This window comes from Zeugodacus cucurbitae, chromosome 3 (genome assembly GCF_028554725.1).
Source record: "Zeugodacus cucurbitae isolate PBARC_wt_2022May chromosome 3, idZeuCucr1.2, whole genome shotgun sequence".
NCBI lineage: Eukaryota > Metazoa > Arthropoda > Insecta > Diptera > Tephritidae > Zeugodacus > Zeugodacus cucurbitae.
In genome coordinates this window covers 1,308,551-1,332,352 of record NC_071668.1, presented here as the reverse complement: position 1 = coordinate 1,332,352, position 23,802 = coordinate 1,308,551, and the positions used below count along the sequence as shown (strand labels likewise).

Sequence of the window (23,802 nt, the reverse complement as noted above, 5' to 3'; positions counted from 1 at the left end):
GAATATGTGGGTCAAATTGTGTATTATATAATATAAATAAAGTTAAATAAATAAATTGCGAGAGTATAAAATGTTCGGTTACACCCGAACTTAGCCCTTCCTTACTTGTTAGTTTTACTTTAGTTAGAGCTTCAGTACATTTTTATTTTATTTTAAATGAAGTGAAGCTCATAACCACTACACATGGGTCCATCGCTTATCATATACTTGTAGGAAATACAGTATGAGAATAAATTTGACTTATTCAAATAAAACGACCCTTATTTGTAGAGTACTCGTACTAATATGGCTTCAATAAATAAAGTGCCACTGGAAAATATGCCAAAATCCATAGGGATCACCACTGCCACTGCTGCTTGTCACTGCTCGAGTTTTTTTGGAGTACTTTAAGCTTTTTCGTAAGCTGACATAGACATTCTTAGAAATGTACATGTATATGTACACTTTTTGTTGTTGTTTAATATTGGATAATAGAAAAATGGAGAGGAGAGCAACGTGAAAAGTGTGTATTTCGTTTGATATTTACTTTAACTTGCACGGTTTCGCGCTTATTTACCGAAGCTTTGTTATTTGTTTAAGTGTATATATATAACGTTACACGCGTTACATACGCGAATTACATATGTATGTACATATGTATGTGTGAACAGCGAAAAGCGCTGTGTTAAATAAACAAGAAAGGCAATTTAAATTTGCCCTTGTTACTTTTACAATAAATTTCAATTACATACATATAAAATATGTAAACTTGTTAGAGAAAATAAATCATTTCTGTCCACATTCGCGTGCGCCTGAGTTGGGCGATAGAAACGGGTGCATATATGCTATATGTATTCAATAGAGCCAGCCAACAAAAGGTGGTTCAATAATTGAATACATTTGTCAATAAAAATTATGCCGCTCGTAAATCAAGCGTGAAAACCTGAAAACTATTTCTTCAGAGTTTACGCGAGAAATTTCGAACGCACGACAATGTGGCAAATCCGAGCGCGCGTCAGACCGTCAAATTTCCAACGCCCCATTGGCCCGCGAATACAAACGAAACGGAAAGCCAGTGACTAGACAATCTGACCTACGCAAACACACACTGGCACACGCTTATGAAGTCGGCCGAGTCAGTGCCAGCGACGTGTTCGAATAAAAATAAATAAAAATCCAAAGCAAAACACACATTTGTAAACAAAATTAGAAATCCATAAAAGTCGTGTGGCAGCAGCTGAGCTGCATTGATGGATGGATGGATGGATCGGCGGAATGGTGAATGGTGAAAAGTGCGCGGGTGGCGGCAGCATGCTAAATGATTGTCTCGTTCGACAAGCAGGCCGATATTGATGCTTTTGTTTGCTTTAAGCAGACACACAACGGTATATATACAACAACAGCGATATATGATTTGGTTTTGGCAAGCAAATCCAACGGCGCTCGATCGTACGATTGGAGAAGTGGACGAAATGTGTGATTAATAAATGAAAACAACAACAATACACAATAAATAAACGGTTAGATCTGCTGCTGTTGCATTATTTGTTTTCATAATTAATATACATATCCACAGAAGCAACATTTACGGAATTCCAATTAATTGTTTCAATTCTCTCTACGGTTAAACACATGAAATTCGAATGCAGCTGGGCATATACTATATTATGTAGGAAATGTGTTCAAAAAATAACGGGAATTTTTGTGTATTGTATATGTTTTTATACTTGGGCAATTGGAAATTTTCAAATTCCCGTTATTTTTTGAACACACCTGCCATACAATACCAAAATACTCTCCACTGTTAAAAATGAAAAAAATATATAATGCATAAATATTTTTTATTGCTTTGCATATAAAGCTAGTCTAATAATTTTTCAACAATTCAAATTGACGTGGGTTGTGATTTTCGAATTTAATATATTTCTGATTTTATTCGAAATGTCGAAAATATATGTTCTATTTTAAGCGTCTAATATTCTTGCAGCGAATTTTCGCCAATCAATTCAAAACGATTGATTGGCTGACAGCGCAACTGCTGTTCAATCGAATGAAAAACTTGTCAATGAAATGTGGCGCTCAATTGATGGCTTTCCACAAACACACACATACAAACAAGTATATGAACCTGCCTCCCACTTCCGTGCAGCAAAGCCACACATGCAAATGGAGACTAATAATCAGTGCTGTTCGCTAGTTGTTCGCTTGTTACCATTTTGCGCCCTTTTGCTTCCTTTTGCTCCCTTTTGCTGTACATTCGCCGCACTTCTGTTGCCACTTCAGCAGTTATTCACACACAGCGCTATCAGGTAGGTATTAGCGTGTCGAATGGCACGAAATTCGCTTCGGCATTGTTGGAGTGTTCGCCGCTGCTCGAAGTTTTGAGGACATGCTTATGAGTGCTTATGCGCCTAAATGTAGGCAATGCACTTGAATAGGCGTGTGTGCGTGTTTGTGTGTGTCGACAGCAGGTGAACAATTTAAGCGCAATGCTTCCCAGTCAAAAAGTTTTTAACTTTATTATGGCTTGCCAAACAAAAGTTTACTAATTTTATTAAGCGAAAGTTTTAATTTGATTAATATTTTTGTTGGTGTAAAGTGTGTAAGTCAAGGAGTTTTGGCTGGAGAATGTGTTACGCTGAGAAATTATGCCGGTCTTTATTGATATACTTCATCATAAATAATTGTGTCTGGGTGTTGCATTGCTTATTCTACTTTTTGGTTTCGCGCTAAACAATTTTGAATTAAATTATTAAATTTTTAAATTTTGTTTTTGCGAATTTTCTGAAGAAGATGTTTTTAATAGCAAAGCCTTTAGACTTTGGCCTTCAATAATTTCTCAATTTTTACAAAACACTATCAAACATAACTCCTAAAGGTATAAAATCCAATTCGGCTAGCAACAAATTTGCAAATATGTCGGAATGAGCTGTTAAGGATTAAGGAGCCTTAAAAGTTACTCATACGCCATGTGTAACAAATTGGAGTTCGTTTAAGATTTACTAAATCACAACCAATTGCAACCATAAATTCAGTAAAAAGCATAACCAGTGTGTGCTATTGTTTCTGCTGCGCTTTAACGGTTGCTTTACAAAATTCCATCGCAGGAGTATGCCAAGCACTGACCTTTTGTCCTCGCCACAAAATGATTGTGCTGGCCAGCCAAGCGTCAGCATACAACCGAGCTTGTGTGTATGTAAGCATGTGAGTACGGAAATATTTATGCGCTGTTGTCGTTACACCGCATTGAACTCGCTCCGCCAAGAGGACAATGCGGTAACGGCTTGACCTGCAATACCTGCTGTTAGTTGGTAGCTAGCGGAAAAGTCTAAAAGTAGCCATTGTGGATATTAAGTGGCAAATTGAGTTACTCGATCACACTATTCAAGTGAAAATGCGCACCAATATGCCAGCACTGAACAACATCGAGTTTTTGAATGACACACATTCGCGAGAATTTGGAATTTTTGTTGTTGTTGTGGTTTTTGTTGTGACTAAAGACGTTAGCAATGCGGTACAATAAATTGCCAACAGTCTTTATGTGGTTATAAGTCAAGAAATGGATGGAGTAAGAAAGAAAAGTAGTGGAAAGACTTTATGACTGGTCATCATTAAGCACACCTGTTCTGTAAGGTTATGGCAGCGAGTACCTACTCAACTGCAGTTTGGGCAAATTAGCGTAGAATAAATTATAGTTTTAATCAGTGGCGGATCCAAGGGGGGTGGGGTTTTTGGTGTTAAAACACCCCCTAAACTCACAGAAAAATATATGTTTGTTGATAAGGGTTTGGAATGAGGTTATTAATCAAAAAAATCACATCAAATTATAAGCAATTATAATTAGTTACAAGATTTTTGTTGTTATTCTTATAATTCGAACTTTCTCTGCATTTGTACAAGCAGTATCGCTGAAGCTCAGTGATTAATTGAGGATTACACGGGATCTCACATTCCATGTTATATTTTCCTTAGTTTTTGAAAGAATTCTTCTAGTATTTCTTCAACTGACAGATCCATATCCCTATGAATATTCATTGATGCTAGACCATTAAGCCTATCTTGACCTGTCGTATTTCGTAAATAGGTTTTAATTCTCTTTAAACTTGAAAAACTTCTTTCCGGTGATGCTATTGAAACAGGTAATAACGCCAATATGCGTAAAATCTTGAAAACATTCCCAAAAGACGTTTTGTTCACTGCTTCTAAAGCTTCGAGAGCATTCCGAAAATGCTTGCCTGAAGTTCGCTGTTTCCACATTTTTCAAATTCGTACTTTGGGAAAATACACAGCGAGGGAACTGCTATATTAAAAATACGTTGAGTAATAAAACTTTTCGTAAAACCCCTCCCCCCCCAAAAAATTTTTTCTGGATTCGCCACTGGTTTTAATCCAAAATGAAGTGATTGTTTAAAGCTGATAAATATTCGAACATTTTATTAATTGAATTGAAAATCTCGAGCAGAATGCAAATTCATTATTTTCAAATATAAGGAAATTTCTCTCTGTCTGTATGACAATATTTTTCTGTTTTTTTTTTAAACGGATAAATTCAAAAGTTTTTTATTTTAATATTTTTTGTAAATTTTTTATTATATATTATAATTTAATCTTGTAACATTCCGCTGCGTGATTTTCTACATCTGTTTTACATTTTATTTGTAAATATATTGAGTCCCAAAAATGTTTACTGACCTTTAAAGCAATTTGCCAAGCCATTAATTACACTTCTTCAGCCAGCAAATTTACAGTACATTTCGTGCATTTCTACAAGGACCATAAATGTGAGGGAGAACACAGCTCGTACTACATGCCAACAGACTATGGCTAGATGAATGCAAGACCCTATACACAATCACACACACACACACCCATACATATATATATTGTATACATGTTTGTAAAGCGTTGCTGACAGTGCGTGCCTAGATTCAGCTGAAAAATATTAAATACAAAATATCAGCACAAAATAAAACAAAAAAAAAACAACAAAAAAAGTCATATAGACAAAACAAGCATTCACGTCGCTGGTGCCAGACGAACAGACGAAAAAACATCTAAACCAATTATGAAAGCTGTGATTTTGTGTTGTGCACATTTGTTCTCGTGCCTCGACTCGGCACAAGTCACACATCCCGGCGCGCATACACGCCATATACGCCATACACGCTCGTCAACACAGAAGCGTGTTGGCCGGTATGCAATGCTTTGTTGTGCTGCGTTTTTTTGCAATAAATATAAAATTTAATTTGTTGTAAGCTTAGCAGCAGTGCCATAGTAAAAATAGAAAAATTGTCGATCTAAGGAGGGGCGCGCCATGCAAGCATGAGCATTTGTTATAAATGTGTGCATTGGAGTAGGGCATGCTGATGCTCTTCGCCTTCCCCACTGAGTGCAAAGCAAAAATTGCATAATTGAGTGTAAAATGTTGAGTGCAAAAGCTAAGAGCACAAACACACGCACACACACACACAGAAGCGTGAAATGCAGCCAACTATGCTTATGCAATGCAGTCGCTTGTTTATTGTATGTATATGTGTGTATGTCGGTGGCTGAGTAGCCACAGTTTATGACGGCCCTTTAGCTGCGCGTCTCTACTTGCTCAAAACTAACTTTGATTCCGCATTATTCTTATTTCTTTATTCCCACCATCTAAGTTGGATTCGAAGCGAAATGCCGCGAAATACTTGTTTTTCTAAGTGCCCAGGTGTGGATTGTCTACTTTCCCTTGGCAACTAATGCATTTGCGAGCAGGTAACGCTAAGTGTCCAATCTGCGAACGCTCCCAGATGGAAAGAATTTTCGGACACAGCAAGATTTGCATGATTATTTGCATTTGTTGTTGTTGTTGTGATACAATGTCGCATTGCAAATTTGAGATTTTTGCTCTGCTTACGTTGTCTTCATAATTCGCAAACAATATGTGTGGAGAGGGCAGAGAGCAAAATCTAGGGCATTTTTCATTTTTTGAAATTTATTTCTCAACACAATGTGTGACAACATTTCGGGGCATAAATAATTTTTAAAGCTCTTTATGTGCAATTCTATTATTTTTGTATACGAAAAAGCTTTGCCAAAGTGGAATGGCCTTTCAATTTAAGAAACGAAATTTTTCTTTAACTCACTATAACCAAAATCCGCTAATATAACGGATGTGGATCTTGAACATTCAAATGCTGTCTTCAAGCCTCTCCGACTAAACACTTATATTTTTTTCTAAGAATGCAATTCCGTTAGCAACCAGCTATTGCTGTGGTGGGCAATAAGCCCAAGTCCTTGACCACTACGAACATTCCGAATGCCAAGCAAAGAGGCTTTGAAAGAATGCATGCTGCCAGATGGCAACAAAACAAAAAAGCTGTGGCCATCATTGAGGAGGACTTACATGGAGACAGAGATGTGTGGCATCATACAAACCGGCTTAGTTAGTGCTCTGTTGTTGTGTATGTGAGCACAAATGCGTTGTGTGATGCGCTGTGAAAGCCAGCGCTTTCTAAGTCCAAAGAACAATGCAAGCAGCCTAGTTCCACACTGTCACACTTCCACATACATATGTATGTTTGTGGCTTGCAGTAGGCACAAAATCTTTTCATAAACTGTAAAATTGCACTTAAGGGGATTGCGAATTTCGGTGCGAATGTGGCAGCTGTGGCAGTTTTGCAGTTTTGTGTTGATTGAAGTGATCTCGGTTTGTTTCTCTTATTTCTATGGAAACGTTGTTTTCTCGTTTATGTGTGTTAGAAAAGCAGAAAAGAATCAAAATCTAAGCACAATGCTGATTTTTTTAAAACACGACGAGAGGACATTTTTAGCGCCATATTATTATAACATCAGGCATGAACTTGATCCAATATTAGAGTCCGAAAAACCTCTTTAAAATATGGAAAAAATTATTTTAGGTTTTCGAAAGGTTTTTTTTGGTTTAAAAAATCACCTTTCATCAATTGCTATTAAAAATTTTTTAAAATACACAAAATCATATAAATTTCATTCCCGAGAAATCGCCAATCGCTTGCATTTTATAGCAATAAAAGTTACATAAACAAAATATATTTTACAACAAAAGACCAAAGCATAGTTATCGAAACCGCAGAGTAGGCATTTATGAGTTGTTTATCTTCGCTTTAAGTGTCCCTAAGTGCAAGGCATTAAAATTATGAGCTCACATGGCCGACCATAAAATGTGAATTTCTTGACACCGTGTGCGATTATGCAGAGATTCATAAATGAGTAAAGCGAAATCCGCTCAACAATAATATGAGCAAGCGTTCTGCATCATTTGAAATAAATTTATGAAATTATTGTTTTTGTTTTTTTTTTTTTGTTTCGCGCCCAACGACCGGCTGCCACAAATAAATACGGACAAGCACAGAGCAATGTATTGAAGTCTGCGCGCCAAAGCTTATTACACACACACACTTACACATATGTATGCACACATTTGGTGATGGAGAGTGCGCAGGGAGAGCACTGAATTTTAAATAAAAAATCGTAAATAAAATACAAGTGACAAAATGTGAGATATCAGCATCCAAGTTAGGAGGGTAGGAGGCAGCTGGCGAGACGCAAGTTCAAATAGAAAACAAAAACAATATACAATGTTGATGACTGGGTCTGCATTCGTTGGCGTTTTGTTGTTGTCATCTAAGTGAAACAAGTAAGGAAGGGCTAAGTTCGGGTGTGACCGAACATTTTATACTCTCGCAATTTATTTATTTAACTTAATTAATATTATATAATACACAATTTGACCCACATATTCGTTATATATATTGTATAAAGTCCATTGAAAGCTGGAAACCATAATATTAGGTTAGAAGCACCGAGGTCCTCGTGTTCGATCTATGGGGCCTTAAAAACCTATAGTCCGATTTCGGCGATTTTTAGAATGGAGCTGCCACATTATTAACATAGTATTTGTGCGAAGTTCTGCACCGATATCTTCACTAGTGCTTACTTTATATATTGTAATGTAAACGATTCAGATCGTCTTCAAAGTTCTGGTATATAGGAAGTAGGCGTGGTTGTGAAGCGATTTGGCCTATTTTCACAACATATCATTGGGATGTAAGGAAACTATTACAAACCAAGTTTCATTGAAATCGGTCGAGTAGTTCCTGAGATATGGTTTTTGACCCATAAGTGGGCGACGCCACGGCCATTTTCCATTTTGTAAAAAAATCTGAGTGCAGCTTCCATCTGCCATTCCTTATGTGAAATTTAGTGTTTCTGACGTTTTTCGTTAGTGAGTTAACGCACTTTTAGTAATTTTCAACCTAACCTTTGTATGGGAGGGGGGCGTGGTTATTATCCGATTTCTGTCATTTTTGGAATGTATAAGGAAATGGCTAAAAAAACGACTGCAGAAAGTTTGGTTTGTATAGCTCTACTGGTTTGCGACATATATACAAAAAACCGATTTGGGGGCGGGGCCACGCCCACTTCCCCAAAAAAATTACATCCACATATGCCCCCTCATAGTGTGATCCTTCATACCAAATTTTATTTCCATAGCTTTATTTATGGCTTAGTTATGACACTTTATGTGTTTTCGGTTTTCGCCATTTTGTGGGCGTGGCAGTGGTCCGATTTTGCTTTTTCGAAAGCAACCTTCCTATGGTGCCAAGAAATAAGTGTGCCAAGTTCCATCAAGATATCTTAATTTTTACTCAAGTTACAGCTTGCACAGACGGACGGACAGACAGACATTCGGATTTGAACTCCACTCTTCACCCTGATCACTTTGGTATATATAACCCTATATCTAACTCGTTTAGTTTTGGGTGTTACAAACAACCGTTATGTGAACAAAACTATAATACTCTCTTTAGCAACATTTGTCGCGAGAGTATAAAAATATGGAATTCATATACATATGAAGTGATGTATGTATATCTGTCTGGCAGTAATCACAGCAAAACACTCTCATTATGGCTTCTGCCGCTGCTGCTGCTGCGTGTTTTGTGTAAATTTGTTTTTCTTAGCGAGCGCGCAAATGCGTTTTTTTCGGTTGGGCTCATTATAATTGTTGTTTGTTGTTATCGGCACGATTGCTGTTGCTTTAGCCGCTGTTGATTTTTACGTTATTTATATGCCATGCTCTGTTGTGCTGTGCTATGTTATGTTTGCCTTGGGGTGCTAACAAATTTATATGCGCTTAATTATGCGTTTCATATTTTTTTTATTTTTATTTCTCGTAAATTGCGACACTTGTGTGATTGTGTGTTGTGCCGTTTACAAATAAAACAATAAATATTTGTCATATTAGCTGTGTGAAGCTGCAAAGTTGTGTGCCTTGTTGCATATATATTTTATATTTAAACTTTAGGTACCTACCTAAAATATGGTTTCAGCCACATAAACGGTCATAAATAGACTTTTAACCCTTCAGTGTCCATACTCAGCGTAATAATAATGAGGTCCACATTTAGCGTGCTCGCCACTTTTGCCATGTTCGCAGCAAGTGGTTCTTATCTTAGTATAGATGCCTCATTAAAAGTGCCGAATTTCCACAACAGTCACAATTTTTAATACTAAATTGTAGTTATTTATATAAAGCGCTGAACAATGTTACGTATACGCCCAGTATGGCATTTTACATATATATTAAATTGAAATTATAATTTACAATAATTATCAAATAAATAAAAAATTAAGGTAAGAAAAACTTTTAATTAAGTTTCAAAATATTTGAATCTCATTATTAAACTAATCTAATTAATGATGCTTTGAAATATTCATAATTTGACATGGGTTTGAAATAGTTGCATTCTGTTGCAAGAGTTGCAAAATCCGAAACATTCATGCAACAAAAACAACAGAATGCGTGACGTCAGCAGCTGAGTTGCAGCCAATTTCTGCTGCTTTCTATGAGCGCCTAGAACGCACCTATGAGCGCTGCCCCCGCCACGATGTCAAAATCGTGCTTGGCGATTTTAACGCCAGGGTGGGTAAAGAAGGTGTCTTTGGCACAACAGTCGGAAAATTCAGCCTCCATGACGAAACATCGCCAAACGGCCTGAGGCTGATCGACTTCGCTGGGGCCCGAAATATGGTTGTCTGTAGTACCAGATTCCAGCATAAAAAAATTCATCAAGCAACGTGGCTGTCCCCTGATCGAAACACGCGCAACCAAATCGATCACGTTGTGATAGACGGAAGACATGTCTCCAGTGTTTTAGACGTGCGTACGCTCCGAGGACCAAACATTGACTCGGACCATTATCTAGTAGCAGCAAAGATACGCACTCGCCTCTGTGCAGCAAAGAACGCCCGTCAACAAACACAAGGAAGGTTCGCCGTCGAAAAGCTGCAATCACAACCGACAGCCGAACGATTTTCTACTCGACTTGCACTCCTGCTCTCTGAGAGCACTCATCAGCATCTCGATATAAGGGAGCTGTGGAACGGCATCTCAAACTCATTGCATACCGCTGCAGCCGAAACAATTGGTCTACGGCAACGCCAAAAAATCAGTTGGTACGATGAGAATTGTCGTTCCGCAGTGGAGAGAAAACAGACTGCCTACCTCGCAACGTTGCGATCGACCACAACACGTTCGGGGTGGGATAGATATCGAGAACTGAAGAGGGAAGCGAGACGCATTTGCAGACGTAAAAAGAAAGAGGCCGAAATGCGTGAGTATGAAAAGCTTGAAAAGCTGGCCGACATGGGTAATGCTCGAAAATTTTATGAAAAGATGAGGCGATTAACAGAAGGTTTCAAGACCGGAGCATTATCATGTAGGGACCGAGAAGGTAATCTGGTAGCGGATGTCCAGAGCACACTGGGATTATGGAGGGAACACTTCTCCGACCTGCTCAATGGCAGTGAAAGTACAACACCAGGAGATGGCGAACCCGATTCCCCAATCGATGACGATGGAATAGATGTTCCATTACCCGACCATGAAGAAATTCGAATAGCAATTACCCGCTTGAAGAACAACAAAGCGGCGGGGGCCGATGGATTACCGGCCGAGCTATTCAAATACGGCGGCGAAGAACTGATAAGGTGCATGCATCAGCTTCTTTGTAGAATATGGTCGGAAGAAAGCATGCCTGACGATTGGAATCTTAGTGTGCTCTGCCCAATCCATAAGAAGGGAGACCCCACAATCTGCGCCAACTACCGTGGTATAAGTCTCCTCAATATCGCATATAAGGTTTTGTCGAGCGTATTGTGTGAAAGACTAAAGCCCACCGTCAACGAACTGATTGGACCTTATCAGTGTGGCTTTAGACCTGGAAAATCCACAATGGACCAGATATTCACCATGCGCCAAATCTTGGAAAAGACCCGAGAGAGAAGAATCGATACTCACCATCTTTTTATCGATTTTAAAGCTGCCTTCGATAGCACGAAAAGGAGCTGCCTTTATGCCGCGATGTCTGAATTTGGTATCCCTGCAAAACTAATACGGCTATGTAAGCTGACGTTGAGCAACACCAAAAGCTCCGTCAGGATCGGGAAGGACCTCTCCGAGCCGTTCGATACCAAACGAGGCTTCAGACAGGGTGACTCACTATCGTGCGACTTCTTCAATCTATTGCTGGAAAAAATAATACGAGCTGCAGAACTAAATAGAGAGGGTACAATCTTCTACAAGAGTGTACAGCTCCTGGCGTATGCCGATGATATTGATATCATCGGAAGCAACAACCGCGCCGTTTGTTCTGCGTTTTCCAGACTAGATAAAGAAGCGAAGCGTATGGGTCTGGTGGTGAATGAGGACAAGACGAAATATCTCCTGTCATCAAACAAACAGTCGGCGCACTCGCGTCTTGGCTCCCACGTCACTGTTGACAGTCATAACTTTGAAGTTGTAGATAATTTCGTTTATCTGGGAACCAGCATTAACAACACCAACAATGTCAGCCTTGAAATCCAACGCAGAATCACTCTTGCCAACAGGTGCTACTTTGGACTGAGTAGGCAATTGAAAAGTAAAGTCCTCTCTCGACGAACCAAAATCAAACTCTATAAGTCGCTCATTATTCCCGTCCTGATGTATGGCGCTGAAGCGTGGACGATGACAACATCCGATGAGACGACTCTTGGGGTTTTCGAGAGAAAGGTTTTGCGCAAGATTTTTGGTCCTCTAAACATTGGCAACGGCGAATACCGCAGGCGATGGAACGATGAGCTGTACGATTTATACGACGACATTGACATAGTTCAGCGAATAAAAAGACAGCGGCTACGCTGGCTAGGTCATGTTGTACGGATGGAAGAAAACACTCCAGCTCTGAAAGTATTCGATGCAGTACCCGCTGGAGGAAGCCGCGGAAGAGGACGACCTCCACTCCGGTGGAAAGACCAAGTGCAAAGTGACCTGGCTTCACTTGGTGTTTCCAATTGGCGCCAAAAAGCAAAAAGGAGGAATGAGTGGCGCGCTCTGGTGGATTCGGCTATAATCGCTTAAAGCGGTTCCTACGCCAAATATATATATAATGCCGACCAAGGAAATAAATTGCTCGTAGAAACTAAAAGTAATGAGCAAAAATAAATTAGTAACAAATAAATAAAAATCTTGACGTGAAAGCAACAAATATACACACATGCGTAGCGATTTGTATGGCAGCTGACCAGTACGAAATGGCTAGGACTTGCTTAAGTAATATAAATAGTCAAGAAATGTAATACTGAGAGTAAAGTATGATACTTACGGGAAGTTTGACTAACACTGTGTTACCTCTAATTAACATCTCAACTCAAGAGAAGTAGAAAACAAGAAAAAAGTTAACTTCGGCTGTATCGCAGCTAATATACCCTTCACAGGTGCACATCTTTTAGTAACTATGTGTTTAAGCAAATCTAAAGACGTAAGAAAAAGTAAGTAAAAAAAAAGAAAACATTTAACTAATTCTTTTTAGCCGGGTTGTTTGCTAGAAACATTAAGGTTATATAGTTAACCGATCTGAACAATTTCTTCGGATATTATATTATTACCTTAAGCAGTAATCCATGTCAAATTTCGAAAAGATACCACGTCAAATGCGAAAATTTTCCATACATGCCATTGATTCCGATCGTTCGGTTTGTATGGCAGCTATATGCTATAGTGAACCGATCTGAACAATTTTTCGGAGATTAAATTATTTCTATGAACACCAAATTTCGTGAAGATATGTGGTAAAATACGGAAGCTTTCCACACAAGCCCTTCATTCCGATCGTTCGGTTTGTATGGCAGCTATATGATATAGTGGTCCGATATCGGCAGTTCCGACAAATGAACAGCTTCTTCAAGAGAAAATAACATCTGCAAAATTTGAAAAATACATCTTAAAAACTGAAGCACTAGTTCGTATACATACAGGCAGACAGACATGCCTAAATCGACTCAGTTCAACACACTGATAATTTATATATATACTTTATAGGGCCCCCGACGCTTCCTTCTGGGTGTTACAAACTTCGTGACAAACTTAATATACCCTGTTCAGTGTATAAAAACGTTATTTGACGGAGGAAATATACATAAATATGACCTAGAAATAGTGCTGGGTAGAATCTCTGATATTTCTCCACTGGGTGCATTCGCAGTTTCTTCAGTCTTGCAATAGAATTGTCAACGACCGAATGTCGCAAAGAATTAATCACATCGTGCCAACAGCACATTGATTGCCAACATTGCGAAATGGCTACGACAGAAGCGTCGTTGGCCACAACAACAAAAACAACAGCGATTCACTCATTCTATAGTGAAAATTACCGAGCACTAAATTAAACTGCATACCCCCTCCCAACCAAAAGACAAAAACCCAAATTCATTGGAATAAAATTGTGCAGCAACGCTTCTGCTGTGACTATTTGTAAAGGCAGAACAACAACCAATTCGTTGCAATAATAAAAACACACAATCAAGCAACGTCAAATTGGCTCGTCGTTACTTTAAGTGGAATTTCAATTTCATAGACAAAATATGTAGCCAAGAAAAATTAGTTCTGCAGCGCTAAAGTAAACACACAGCACACACATGCATGCACACAAATCTAACGGTAATTATTGCTTAGGTGAAAGTGTAATTGCACATGCGACTATGTGGACGATTGACAGGCGATTGTGAGATTCTTAATGATTTGAATTTGTTGTTGTTATTGTTGTTCCCATTGTAATTTTCTTGATTTACTGAATGAGTTTGCATTTTCTTTGAAAGATTTGAATTTCATTCAAATTGCAATTGGCTACCTCGAGCATGTACTTAGAAATCTAACTACGACTACATATATAAGAAGGTATCTACTATCGACTATTTTGAGAAGCTAACTGTATCTGATATTTGATAAAAAAATGAAAAAAAAGATTTTCTGATAACAAAGTATATTTGTATTTTGCTGTTTACTTTCGAAGAGACAACTACTTAGACAGTAGCCGCTAACAGTAATAAAACTAGCGAGCTTGTCAATCATATTGTCACAATCAAAAGTCACAGAGTACAAAATAATATGTAGCAACTGTCAACTGTCAACTGTCAACTGTCAAGTGTCACATATGCACACATACACATGCAGGATTTGGTAGAAAGTCAGTGTGAAATGGAAAAGGTTTATATTAAATGCCACTAAAGCACCAAAGACATACTTTAAGAGGGTATAAGTAACTTTCACTTGACAGTTGGTATAAAATATGTGTGTATCTATGGAGAAGTATTTATATGTGTATGCTTTCTGAAGACTATCTTCGGCCAGTTGTTGGCTAGTTTTGATTAAAAATATTAATCGATTAAAAGGTTCGGAAGCAATTGCTGGCAAAGCTAAATTTAGGCGTCTAACTGCCATAAATTAGAAAAGGTTATCTTTCAAGTACTGGTTTGCCTTTGTAGCTTAGGATGTATGCACCACAACGCATTTTAATGCAAATAAACAAACAAAAAATATTTTTTGGGCCCATTCGATTCTTTGCGTATTGATTTCTTGGCTTTGTTTGCTTAGGACTCGAGTAAGTAAACCGAGACGTGATTGTAAGAGATGATATGAATACTGGGTAACAAATTAAGGGTTGTGGTTCGATGAAACTTGAATGAAAACCGAAAACCAAAAACCTAAACACACCTTCAACATTTCATTCGAATTTCATTTCATTCGAGGCCCTTAAAAGTTAGAGAAATAGAAATGTGCAGGTGTGTTATTGGAAGCAACAGCAGTCAAGCGTTGTCATTAAATATGCCCAGCTGTCTTGCCCATCTCCGCGTTCTGCACACACACACACATGGTCACATGTCTCCGTTCACATCGTCAAGTTGACGTAGCTCGTTTTAATTGTCTATTTGCGTGCGTGTTTAACGGTTTAATTTGGTATTGTCCTTTTTTTTTGGTGCTGAACTGGAAAACTTTATCAACAGTTGAATGGGTTGTGTCTTGTGGTGCGCTTTCATCTACAATGTGTCTAGAAATAAATGCTTTACCGTTATGTTTACTGTGTGCGTGTGTCTGTGTATGAGTGTGTTCACATACGAATATGTATAAATAATCACACGCAATGTCTATTTCGGAACTCGGTTAAATGTTTAGGTATTTCTCAAGTTACATATATATATATATATATATATATATATATATGGTGTGTGTGTGTGTTTTTGTGTGAGTATGCGATTGGGCTGACCAATGTCCTTCCGTTAAACCTTAATTTGAAATCGATAACCATGAGTATGCATGCATTATACCATGTGTACATATGTGACTGACATGTTCTCATTAGTACATTGTAAGCCACGTATATATAAAATAACCATTTGTGTGTGAACAGGAGCATAGTCATTGACATTTGAATAGTATGCGATGTCCTTCAAATATTTTTAGTTACACTTATTTGTATGTTATTTTGTTATAATCTAAATCACATTCGTTTGAAGTGCAGATTTTCCCACATTTAACGCTTGGGATGGCTTGGTGTGGTTTTGTGTGGAGAATCTGACCTCCTAACTGTGTTGTTGATTAGATTTTATATGATATAATTTATGATACATTATTATAAAAGAGTGAAACAACTTGTTTTGCTCTACACTAGCACTATGCTCGTTCGATTTAAATCTTATTTCTGGAAATTTCTTAAATCTTTTATATGTATGTAGCTACTAGCAAGACACTTCTTTTTGTGCATGTTTGATTACTAAAATAGAAATCTTCATATATTTATTGCCAGTAACTTCTTTAAAGGATAATGCGATCGAATAATGCGGGTGAAAATATACTTAGATACAATAAATAAAACGAATGATAAGCAGTAGTTGACAGCTGATATATGAAGCGGTCAATGCACATTGCAATGACGAAGGAAGAGTAATAAAAATGTCGATGACCATGCATTTCTACACTGGTTTTATGCTCACCTACTTGGCGTTGTATATGTACATATACATACCTAGCTTCATACATGTCTCCTATTGAGCGGAGTGAAGTAGCGTTGACTGCTCACTTTAAGCTCTCGAACATGAAAGTGTAGGTGTTTGGGCGAAGTCATTGGCTATATAAGATGCACAGTAAAGTAAATAAAAGCACTCAATAAAACTTTGATATCAGCATTTTATTTTATGTAAAGCTACTTAAGCAGTGCAAATATATACAGATACGCTTACATTTAAGAGTTCTTTAAATATTGAAATATTATTTCGAGTATTGAAACATAATCGTTCAGAAATAAGTGTGTGAATTCAAATAAATATATTAACAAATTATTATAGCATTTTGGTAATTCATATTTTCTTATATGCATTTTAATCGATTTTAATAATATATTTAATTTAATAATAATATATTTAATAATCTCGAAAGACTTTATCGTTTGCCGATTGAAAAATGATTCCAAAAAAGTTATGCAAAATACAAAAATAACAAAAAGACTTTGCTGTGAGCCATTCAAGGTCCATAGTTTGTTGAACTGCTGCATTGTGGCTGACACTGCGTATACGTAACCAAATGGTAAATGCACTTAATTGACTGCAAAATCAACTATTTTTTCATTGAAAGTGTTCATTTAACAATACAAGAATTTCTGCTAATAACTAGCGGCATTTAAGCTCAAAATGGCTTTAATTTTATTTTGAATAGACTTAAATATTTTTCGGTAACAAAAGTTCTTACCCAACAGCAGCCATTAATTCTCAAATGATACAGCCACAAAATGTACTCTGCTGCCAATGCGGCAATCAAATGCATTCCAACGTGAGTACTCCAGAGGCAAGTAACTTCCGAGTCTCCTCAAGATGTACGGTTGCGAACACGATCACTCGGCTTAACCAACACAACGAGCAACATTTGCCAGTGACGCTGCTTGAAATATGATGACGACTGCTGTGGGAGAAATTGCAGCAAATAAAATAAATTGCTGAGCACATAAAAGTGGAGCAAATCAAATAATAAGAATGAAAAGAAATGAAAAGAAAAGAACAACAAAAACGTTACAAGTCGACGAAGGTAAGGAGCTGCACAACGTAACTGCTGCACTTATAAACTTTGAATTGCATTGCTATTTGCTGAATGAAGCCGAGCCGGAGAGAGGCGCCGCCAAGTGTGCAATTTTCAGTATGAATGCGGCAAAACAAAAGCACTATTGACACGCTGCATCCGTATATCCGTATTTAATTGCACAAGCAGCATGACGTTATGGCAGCTGTCAGTACTGCTTCTTCGGTTTAGCTGGTGAAAAAGTTTTCTTTCGAGTCCGCGCAAACTTTTCAAACTTTTGCCGTTGCTTGAGTGATTGTAGTTTGATCTACCGCCTCGAGGGATGTGCGCTCGTGGTAAAAGTGAAATGACCAATATGAACTGTAATAACTGAGGTTGCAAGAAAAAGCAATTGGTTGGCAATAAATGTGCGGCAAACAGGACCATTCATTTGTAATGAGTGAGAAAATTAAGATAAATGCAGCTTTCAAAGGCTTTATGGCAAACTACATAAGGATTACATATTGGAAAATTACAGAGTGGACATCTCATACGATTTATTTCGCACTATATAATCATCAATAAATAAAATATTTGTAATTATATGCTTGAAATCAACCTGAGAAAGCAACAGCTTGCAATAAAACGATAATTGAATTGAATTGAATTTTAATGAAGGTTTTTGCAATTCCTTACCAATAAAGTACAAAAGTTTTTTTTCTGGAATCTTCGCACAGTCGTGAAGACAAAATCAAAAATGTCCCTAAAAAATTTCACATTTTATCTCATGAATATCTAATGCTTAACACTTAAATCCTTTTACTTCACAAATCCTATTTTGGGTTAGTGTCTCGAGCAGTCGAAGGTTATGTGAGACTGGAAAGTCAGATTTTTGCTTTAATTTCGCTTTATCGAAATCCGTAAAACATATAAATTTCTACAGCTATTCACACATACTTCACACAAACACCAACCAAAAATATTGATTTTATTACAAAAACGTGGTCCATGTGCTCCCATTCGTTGGCGTTCGAATGGTTTGGCTTCGTCATCTGATTTCGTTAGCAATTTGTTTTATTGCTATTTTGACTGGTACAGAACAACTAATCTGACGATCTGCATAGCCAACTTTTTTCGCCACATACACATACATATACATATGAATGTACAGCCAAAAACACTTTAGCGAGTGGATTTTATTGCCTTCTTTGTTTGTGCGCTGGTGCGTGTGTGTTTCTTATTTCATTGGCTATTGTGGCGAACGAAGAACTTTACTTGTTTGCAGCTTTGTTAACATAAATCCTCACCTAATGGCCTACTGAAATGGATACCCTTTTGCCTGCAGTCGCTTCTATATGTGTATGAATTCTTCTCTGCACACATGTGCTCATGACATACAAACGAAATCGGTTGTTTGGGCATATGTACTCACATTTCTACACCTTTTGTCTTACGTAGACTTAGATTTTGTGGTTTCGATAGTTCAACTTCTCTTTCTCCAACTGTGATTTAGTGTTTGTGGAAACAAATTCGAAAGCTACTGCATGAAATAGTTATATTTATGTCAGCCACGTACCATTTATAGAGCATTTCTTTAATTCAGTTGAGAGAAGAATTCTTGAGCCAAGCTAAATTCAATAATTTTCAAAAAATTTAAGAATGTTTCGAATTTTTTTTCTCAGAGAAAATCTGAATCTCTTATATATTATGTATCTAAAAGGGTCTAAGCGATCATTCCCGTGTGTGTAAATTTTGAAAAATTGCTAACTTTTGTAGTTGTTGGCCACTTTTAACGCATGGTAGTCATCTCCACACAGTTCGGTAATGTATTTACGAACATTCTCATACAATCTTGTCACTGTAAAAAATAAAAGTTTGCCAAAGTCGGTTGAAGTGTAGAAAAATCCATTGATATGTTGTATTGTTTTTGTTGTTTTTGATAAGCAATAATAAATACTTGGGCAACAAAACTTTTCGATTGCTAATTTATTATGACGCTAACAAACCCGGCGGAAAAGTGTTCTCCTATTTTGAAGCGAAATGTCGAGAAATAAATAAGAACCAAATTAATATTTAAACACCTAACTGTAAGTGATTTTGAGTGATGAAAATAAAATGGCTTGAAAAAATAATTATGTCTGAACTCTCTTTATATATGTACCATATGAAGTTTAAGCTCGCTTATTATTCCCTTAATATAAAAAAGTGCCGATAAAATCAAAGTATAAAAATAGTCATAACAACAGCAGTCAGTCAATTCGGAAAATGGCCGCTAGTGAAGTGTTTTCAATTGCAATGTTCAAAAATATTTTACAACTCAAGAGTAGGAAGCAGCAACATTGTTTCCATTCACTTGCAGCATTCAGCATGCCCAACATTCATTGAATGGTGCAGCTTAAACGCAGTAAACTTCATCTGAAACCCGCTCGCTTTAACAATGCTGCAGGCAAGCAATGCTTTCTTAGATTTCTCGCAATTTCTCATATAATTTCTTGAAGATTTTCGTTTTTGCCTTTGCGCATGTTTAGCATTTTCCATGCCATATTCCCGGTTTTATGCGAATTTTATGCGAAAAAGTTGGATGAAAATAATATTAAAGCGAAAACGCCTCAAAGGGGCTATTTACCACTTTTATGAATGAGAACTCGGCACTCAGTAGCTTGCATGAATGCTAAAAGAGCATATAAAATATAAAAGTAAATGCTTTGGTTCCTTAAGCATTCGGCGAAAATTGCAATTTGAGGTTAGAATATTGGATTTTAAGTTTTCAGTCGAATTAATTACGTAATTTTTATATTTCTTCAATTATTTATTAATTTACATGAATAATTTTTAACCATAGAAATGTCTCCTTTATTTCTTGCAGACTCCACACACTGGCCTAGAAGTGTTCGCTGGACAACATTCAATTCAAATCAAAAATCAAAAGTCATAATCAAATCATATCAGAAACAGAAACAAACAATCGTAGCCTAGATTAAAACGTCAAAAATCAAACGATAACCGTAATAGAAAATATAGAAAATGTCGACTTCTGTACAAAATTTTAACAAACCCCCGAGTGTCATTGACTCCACAGCGGTAATCTCGGCCACCGCCGTCGCTGCCAGCTCCGCCATACAGCAGCTCTCGTCTATATCGCTAATGCTCGAGTACGACATTGACAACACGTTGAACACCATCAAAGAGAATGGTGTGCATCTGATACAACACCAACAAGAGCCGTCGCCCCCACAGCAACCACATCAACTGCAGAAGAATGTGAGCGAACCACCGAACCACACAAGCGAAGCTTTAAATAAAGATATCAAACCTGTGCTGCCACCAACACCACCGGCCACGCCCAACTTGGCGAACACAGCGCGCAAACGCTGGAAGATTCTAGCAAAAGTGTTGCGCAAGGATTCCGAGGAGACGGTGTCGTCGTCGGGCGAAGAATTCGGTGAGGAGCAAACCGCGTCGGTGCGTCGTTTCAAGTCATTTGACTTGTTGCGCCAGGACAGCTTCGAAGATCACATGACACTGAACTGCCTGGGTAAGCCGGAGAACTGGTACAAGTACAGCGTGGTATTGGATGGTGAGGGTCAGCAGGAGTTCACCGTCAACATACATCACGTGGAGCGTCAACTAACCGCCAGTGACCTGATGGGCTTCAACAACACCGGCAACATTTGTGTGTGGCCCTCCGAGGAGGCATTAACCGCTTACGTGCTATCGGATGTCGGCGCGTACAGTGATAAATGGATATTGGAATTGGGTGGCGGATTCACATGCTTAGCGGGGCTCATGCTCTCCAAGTACGCTAAGCCGTATGCGGTGCATCTCACCGATGGCAATGATGTGTCGGTGGAGAATGTGAAGAAGACGGTGTGCTTGAACGAGCTCGCCTGCTACACAAAGTGCTCGGTGCTCAAGTGGGAGGATGTGGGAGCGCGTGCTACGGCTGAGGCTGGGAAGTTCGATGTCATACTCTCCGCCGATTGCCTGTTCTTCGATGAGGCGCGCTCATCGCTAGTGGAGACGATTTGGTATTATATGGCGCCGCGTGGAGAGGCGATAATAATGGCGCCAAGGCGTGGCAAGACCATGACAATGTTTGTTGGCGAATGTACGCGCAGAGGCTTCGCCGTTGAGATAACACAGCGCTATAATGAGACCATATGGAAGCGCCATGAGGAATTGATGAGAACGTCCGGTTTGTATGACGAGGACTTGCACTACCCGGTGCTGTTGCGTCTGCGTAAGCCTTTCATGGGATAGAAAACACTAAAGAGAAAGCTCTGCGAAATATACTCGTACAAGTCTTAGGTTTGATCATCACCAATACACGTGCAATTGTATACAGAACCAAAAACAATAACAAAAAGAAAAACAAAAAATAGTTTATAGTCAATATTGTAAGGAACCGATTTTGTATTATTCCAATAATTCCAAGCGCTAATGACGAAATTATAAATTATAAATTATATATTAAAGACAATTTGTATTACGAAAATAGTATGTAAATTTCTGTCGCGTTTTAATGCGCGCAAACAAAATGGTAAAGGCTTTAAAATATATAGAACACAGGTTTTTGTAGCTTTCCCATCAACGAGTACACCATAGACAGAACAGCGGTGCATTGTTGGCTCGCAACCAATTCGAGGTGATGCGTTCGACTGGCGTTCGTTTGGAAGCGGAAGTGCATGAACAGTGTTGCCATATTATTAATTAAACTCATATCTCACCGACTTTTTCCAACTAAAATAAGCTTTTTCCTTTAAAGAAAGAATTCTTAGGTCATATTATTATACTATATTGTTATAATAAATATTTTAATATTATTTATTGCTTACAATGTTTTACGCATAAATTGTTAAATATTTTATTTTATTTTAAGGCGTTTAATTAACCATTAAACGATAACGTGACGTGTCCTTACAAAATTTTACCTTAAGTCCTAGTATAAATGAAAAGTATTATTTTGGAGTTACCATTTATGTAGAAAGAAGTACTCACGTTAGTAAATCCATTATTTATAAACTAATTGTAGCTGTAGTTGTTAATTTTAAACGTCAAATTTATTATAGAAAGGTTAAGGCAGTAATCTGCTTTAGAAACCAAAAAAAGTGTTTTTTTCGCAATTTTTTTTTAAAGGGAAGTAAATGATTGTGGTAAACGGATTTTTAAGACGATAGTGTACTATATTTAAGGCTTAAAACGCAATATTTATTATTAAAAAATATTGAAATTTTTTCAAAGTTGTAAGTATTTTTCTGGAGCGCCTGGAGTCTGTACTTCTAAATCGGTGCCGGTGATGGAGGTCGTGCGATGCATCTGAAACAGTCGAACCAAATCTTTTTTTTAATTTTTATAAGTTTCTTTACTTTATGAACTAAAAAAATACCGAAGAAGTTATAAAATTCCAAATTTTTTCGAAGTTTGAAAAAATTCACTTTTTTTAAGAAAAAAAAAATTGATTTTAAGTTGCAAAAGAAGTAGTTTAAACAATACTTTTGTCCAACCTTTTTAGTTCACATAGAAGATAATTTAATACTGAAGCTAGATCACTTTGGTTTTTTTCGATCGGACATATATTCTTTTTGCTATCGCCGGCACCGTTTTCTAACACTTGTGAAAATGAAAACTCGAGAAAACGCGCTTTAAAGTCTGCCTGAGCATTCTGTTCAGCACCTGCTCGACGCTCGGCCACTAAAACTGCTCTAGCTTCGAAAATATGTCGAATTGGCCTCTGGAATTTTAAAGACATATTCTTGGATAGTTTTGGAAGAGATTTAAAACAAAACAAAAAAATCGATTTTTTGTAGCCTGTAAAGCAGACTACTGTCTTAATGAATACTCAATGTGGTTATATTTTGTTTGAGAATTTGTGTAAGCACGTTTCAAACATATTCTCGAAAATAAATAAATTTATTTGTCGAATAAAACTGTAGCACAATATTTGTGTGGTTAAGTGTGTAGTTTGCCCTCAATTTTCAAGTAAAGAAAAGTAATTTAGTTTCAAACCACGTCAAACGCCATAATATCTTTATTTATATGTGTAGATTATTCCATAAGTGAATTCATGCGAAATGTAAACATATTTAAAGTGAAACAGTATCCTCGAAAACCCAGCCCAAAAACATGAAATGTATGTCAACCCGCTCGTTACCAACCATCAACCATAGTAGAAACATATACATATGTATATATATAGAAATATATAAAAAATTATATAAAACAGACAATTAAAAAAAGAAAAAAAAATACATTTTAGAAATAAGATTAATAACAGAAATAAAAAAATAATTGTAGCCTTTGACTACGTGGAAATGAATAAAATGACATGTTATCGCAAATCACTGACCAGTGAGGGAACAATCAGATCTATCTAGGAAAGATAACTAACAATATCTGCATTGAAGCGGGTTTAAATTCTGTGTAAACATGTAATTGTAATG

At 37.4% G+C, this 23,802-nt stretch overlaps 1 protein-coding gene across 3 annotated transcripts in view; it reads left to right on the top strand.

The window, feature by feature from the left end:
* The window catches only part of LOC105209700 (calmodulin-lysine N-methyltransferase), a 42,288-nt gene extending 18,797 nt beyond the window's left edge, over positions 1-23,491 (top strand). For all 3 annotated transcript variants that reach the window (XM_054226765.1, XM_054226766.1, XM_054226767.1), the window contains one exon: positions 20,229-23,491. In XM_054226765.1, coding sequence (XP_054082740.1) covers positions 20,387-21,622 — 1,236 coding nt within the window. In that variant the 5' untranslated portion in view covers positions 20,229-20,386 and the 3' untranslated portion in view covers positions 21,623-23,491. The remainder of the gene's footprint in view (positions 1-20,228) is intronic.
* Positions 23,492-23,802: the final 311 nt, after the last annotated feature.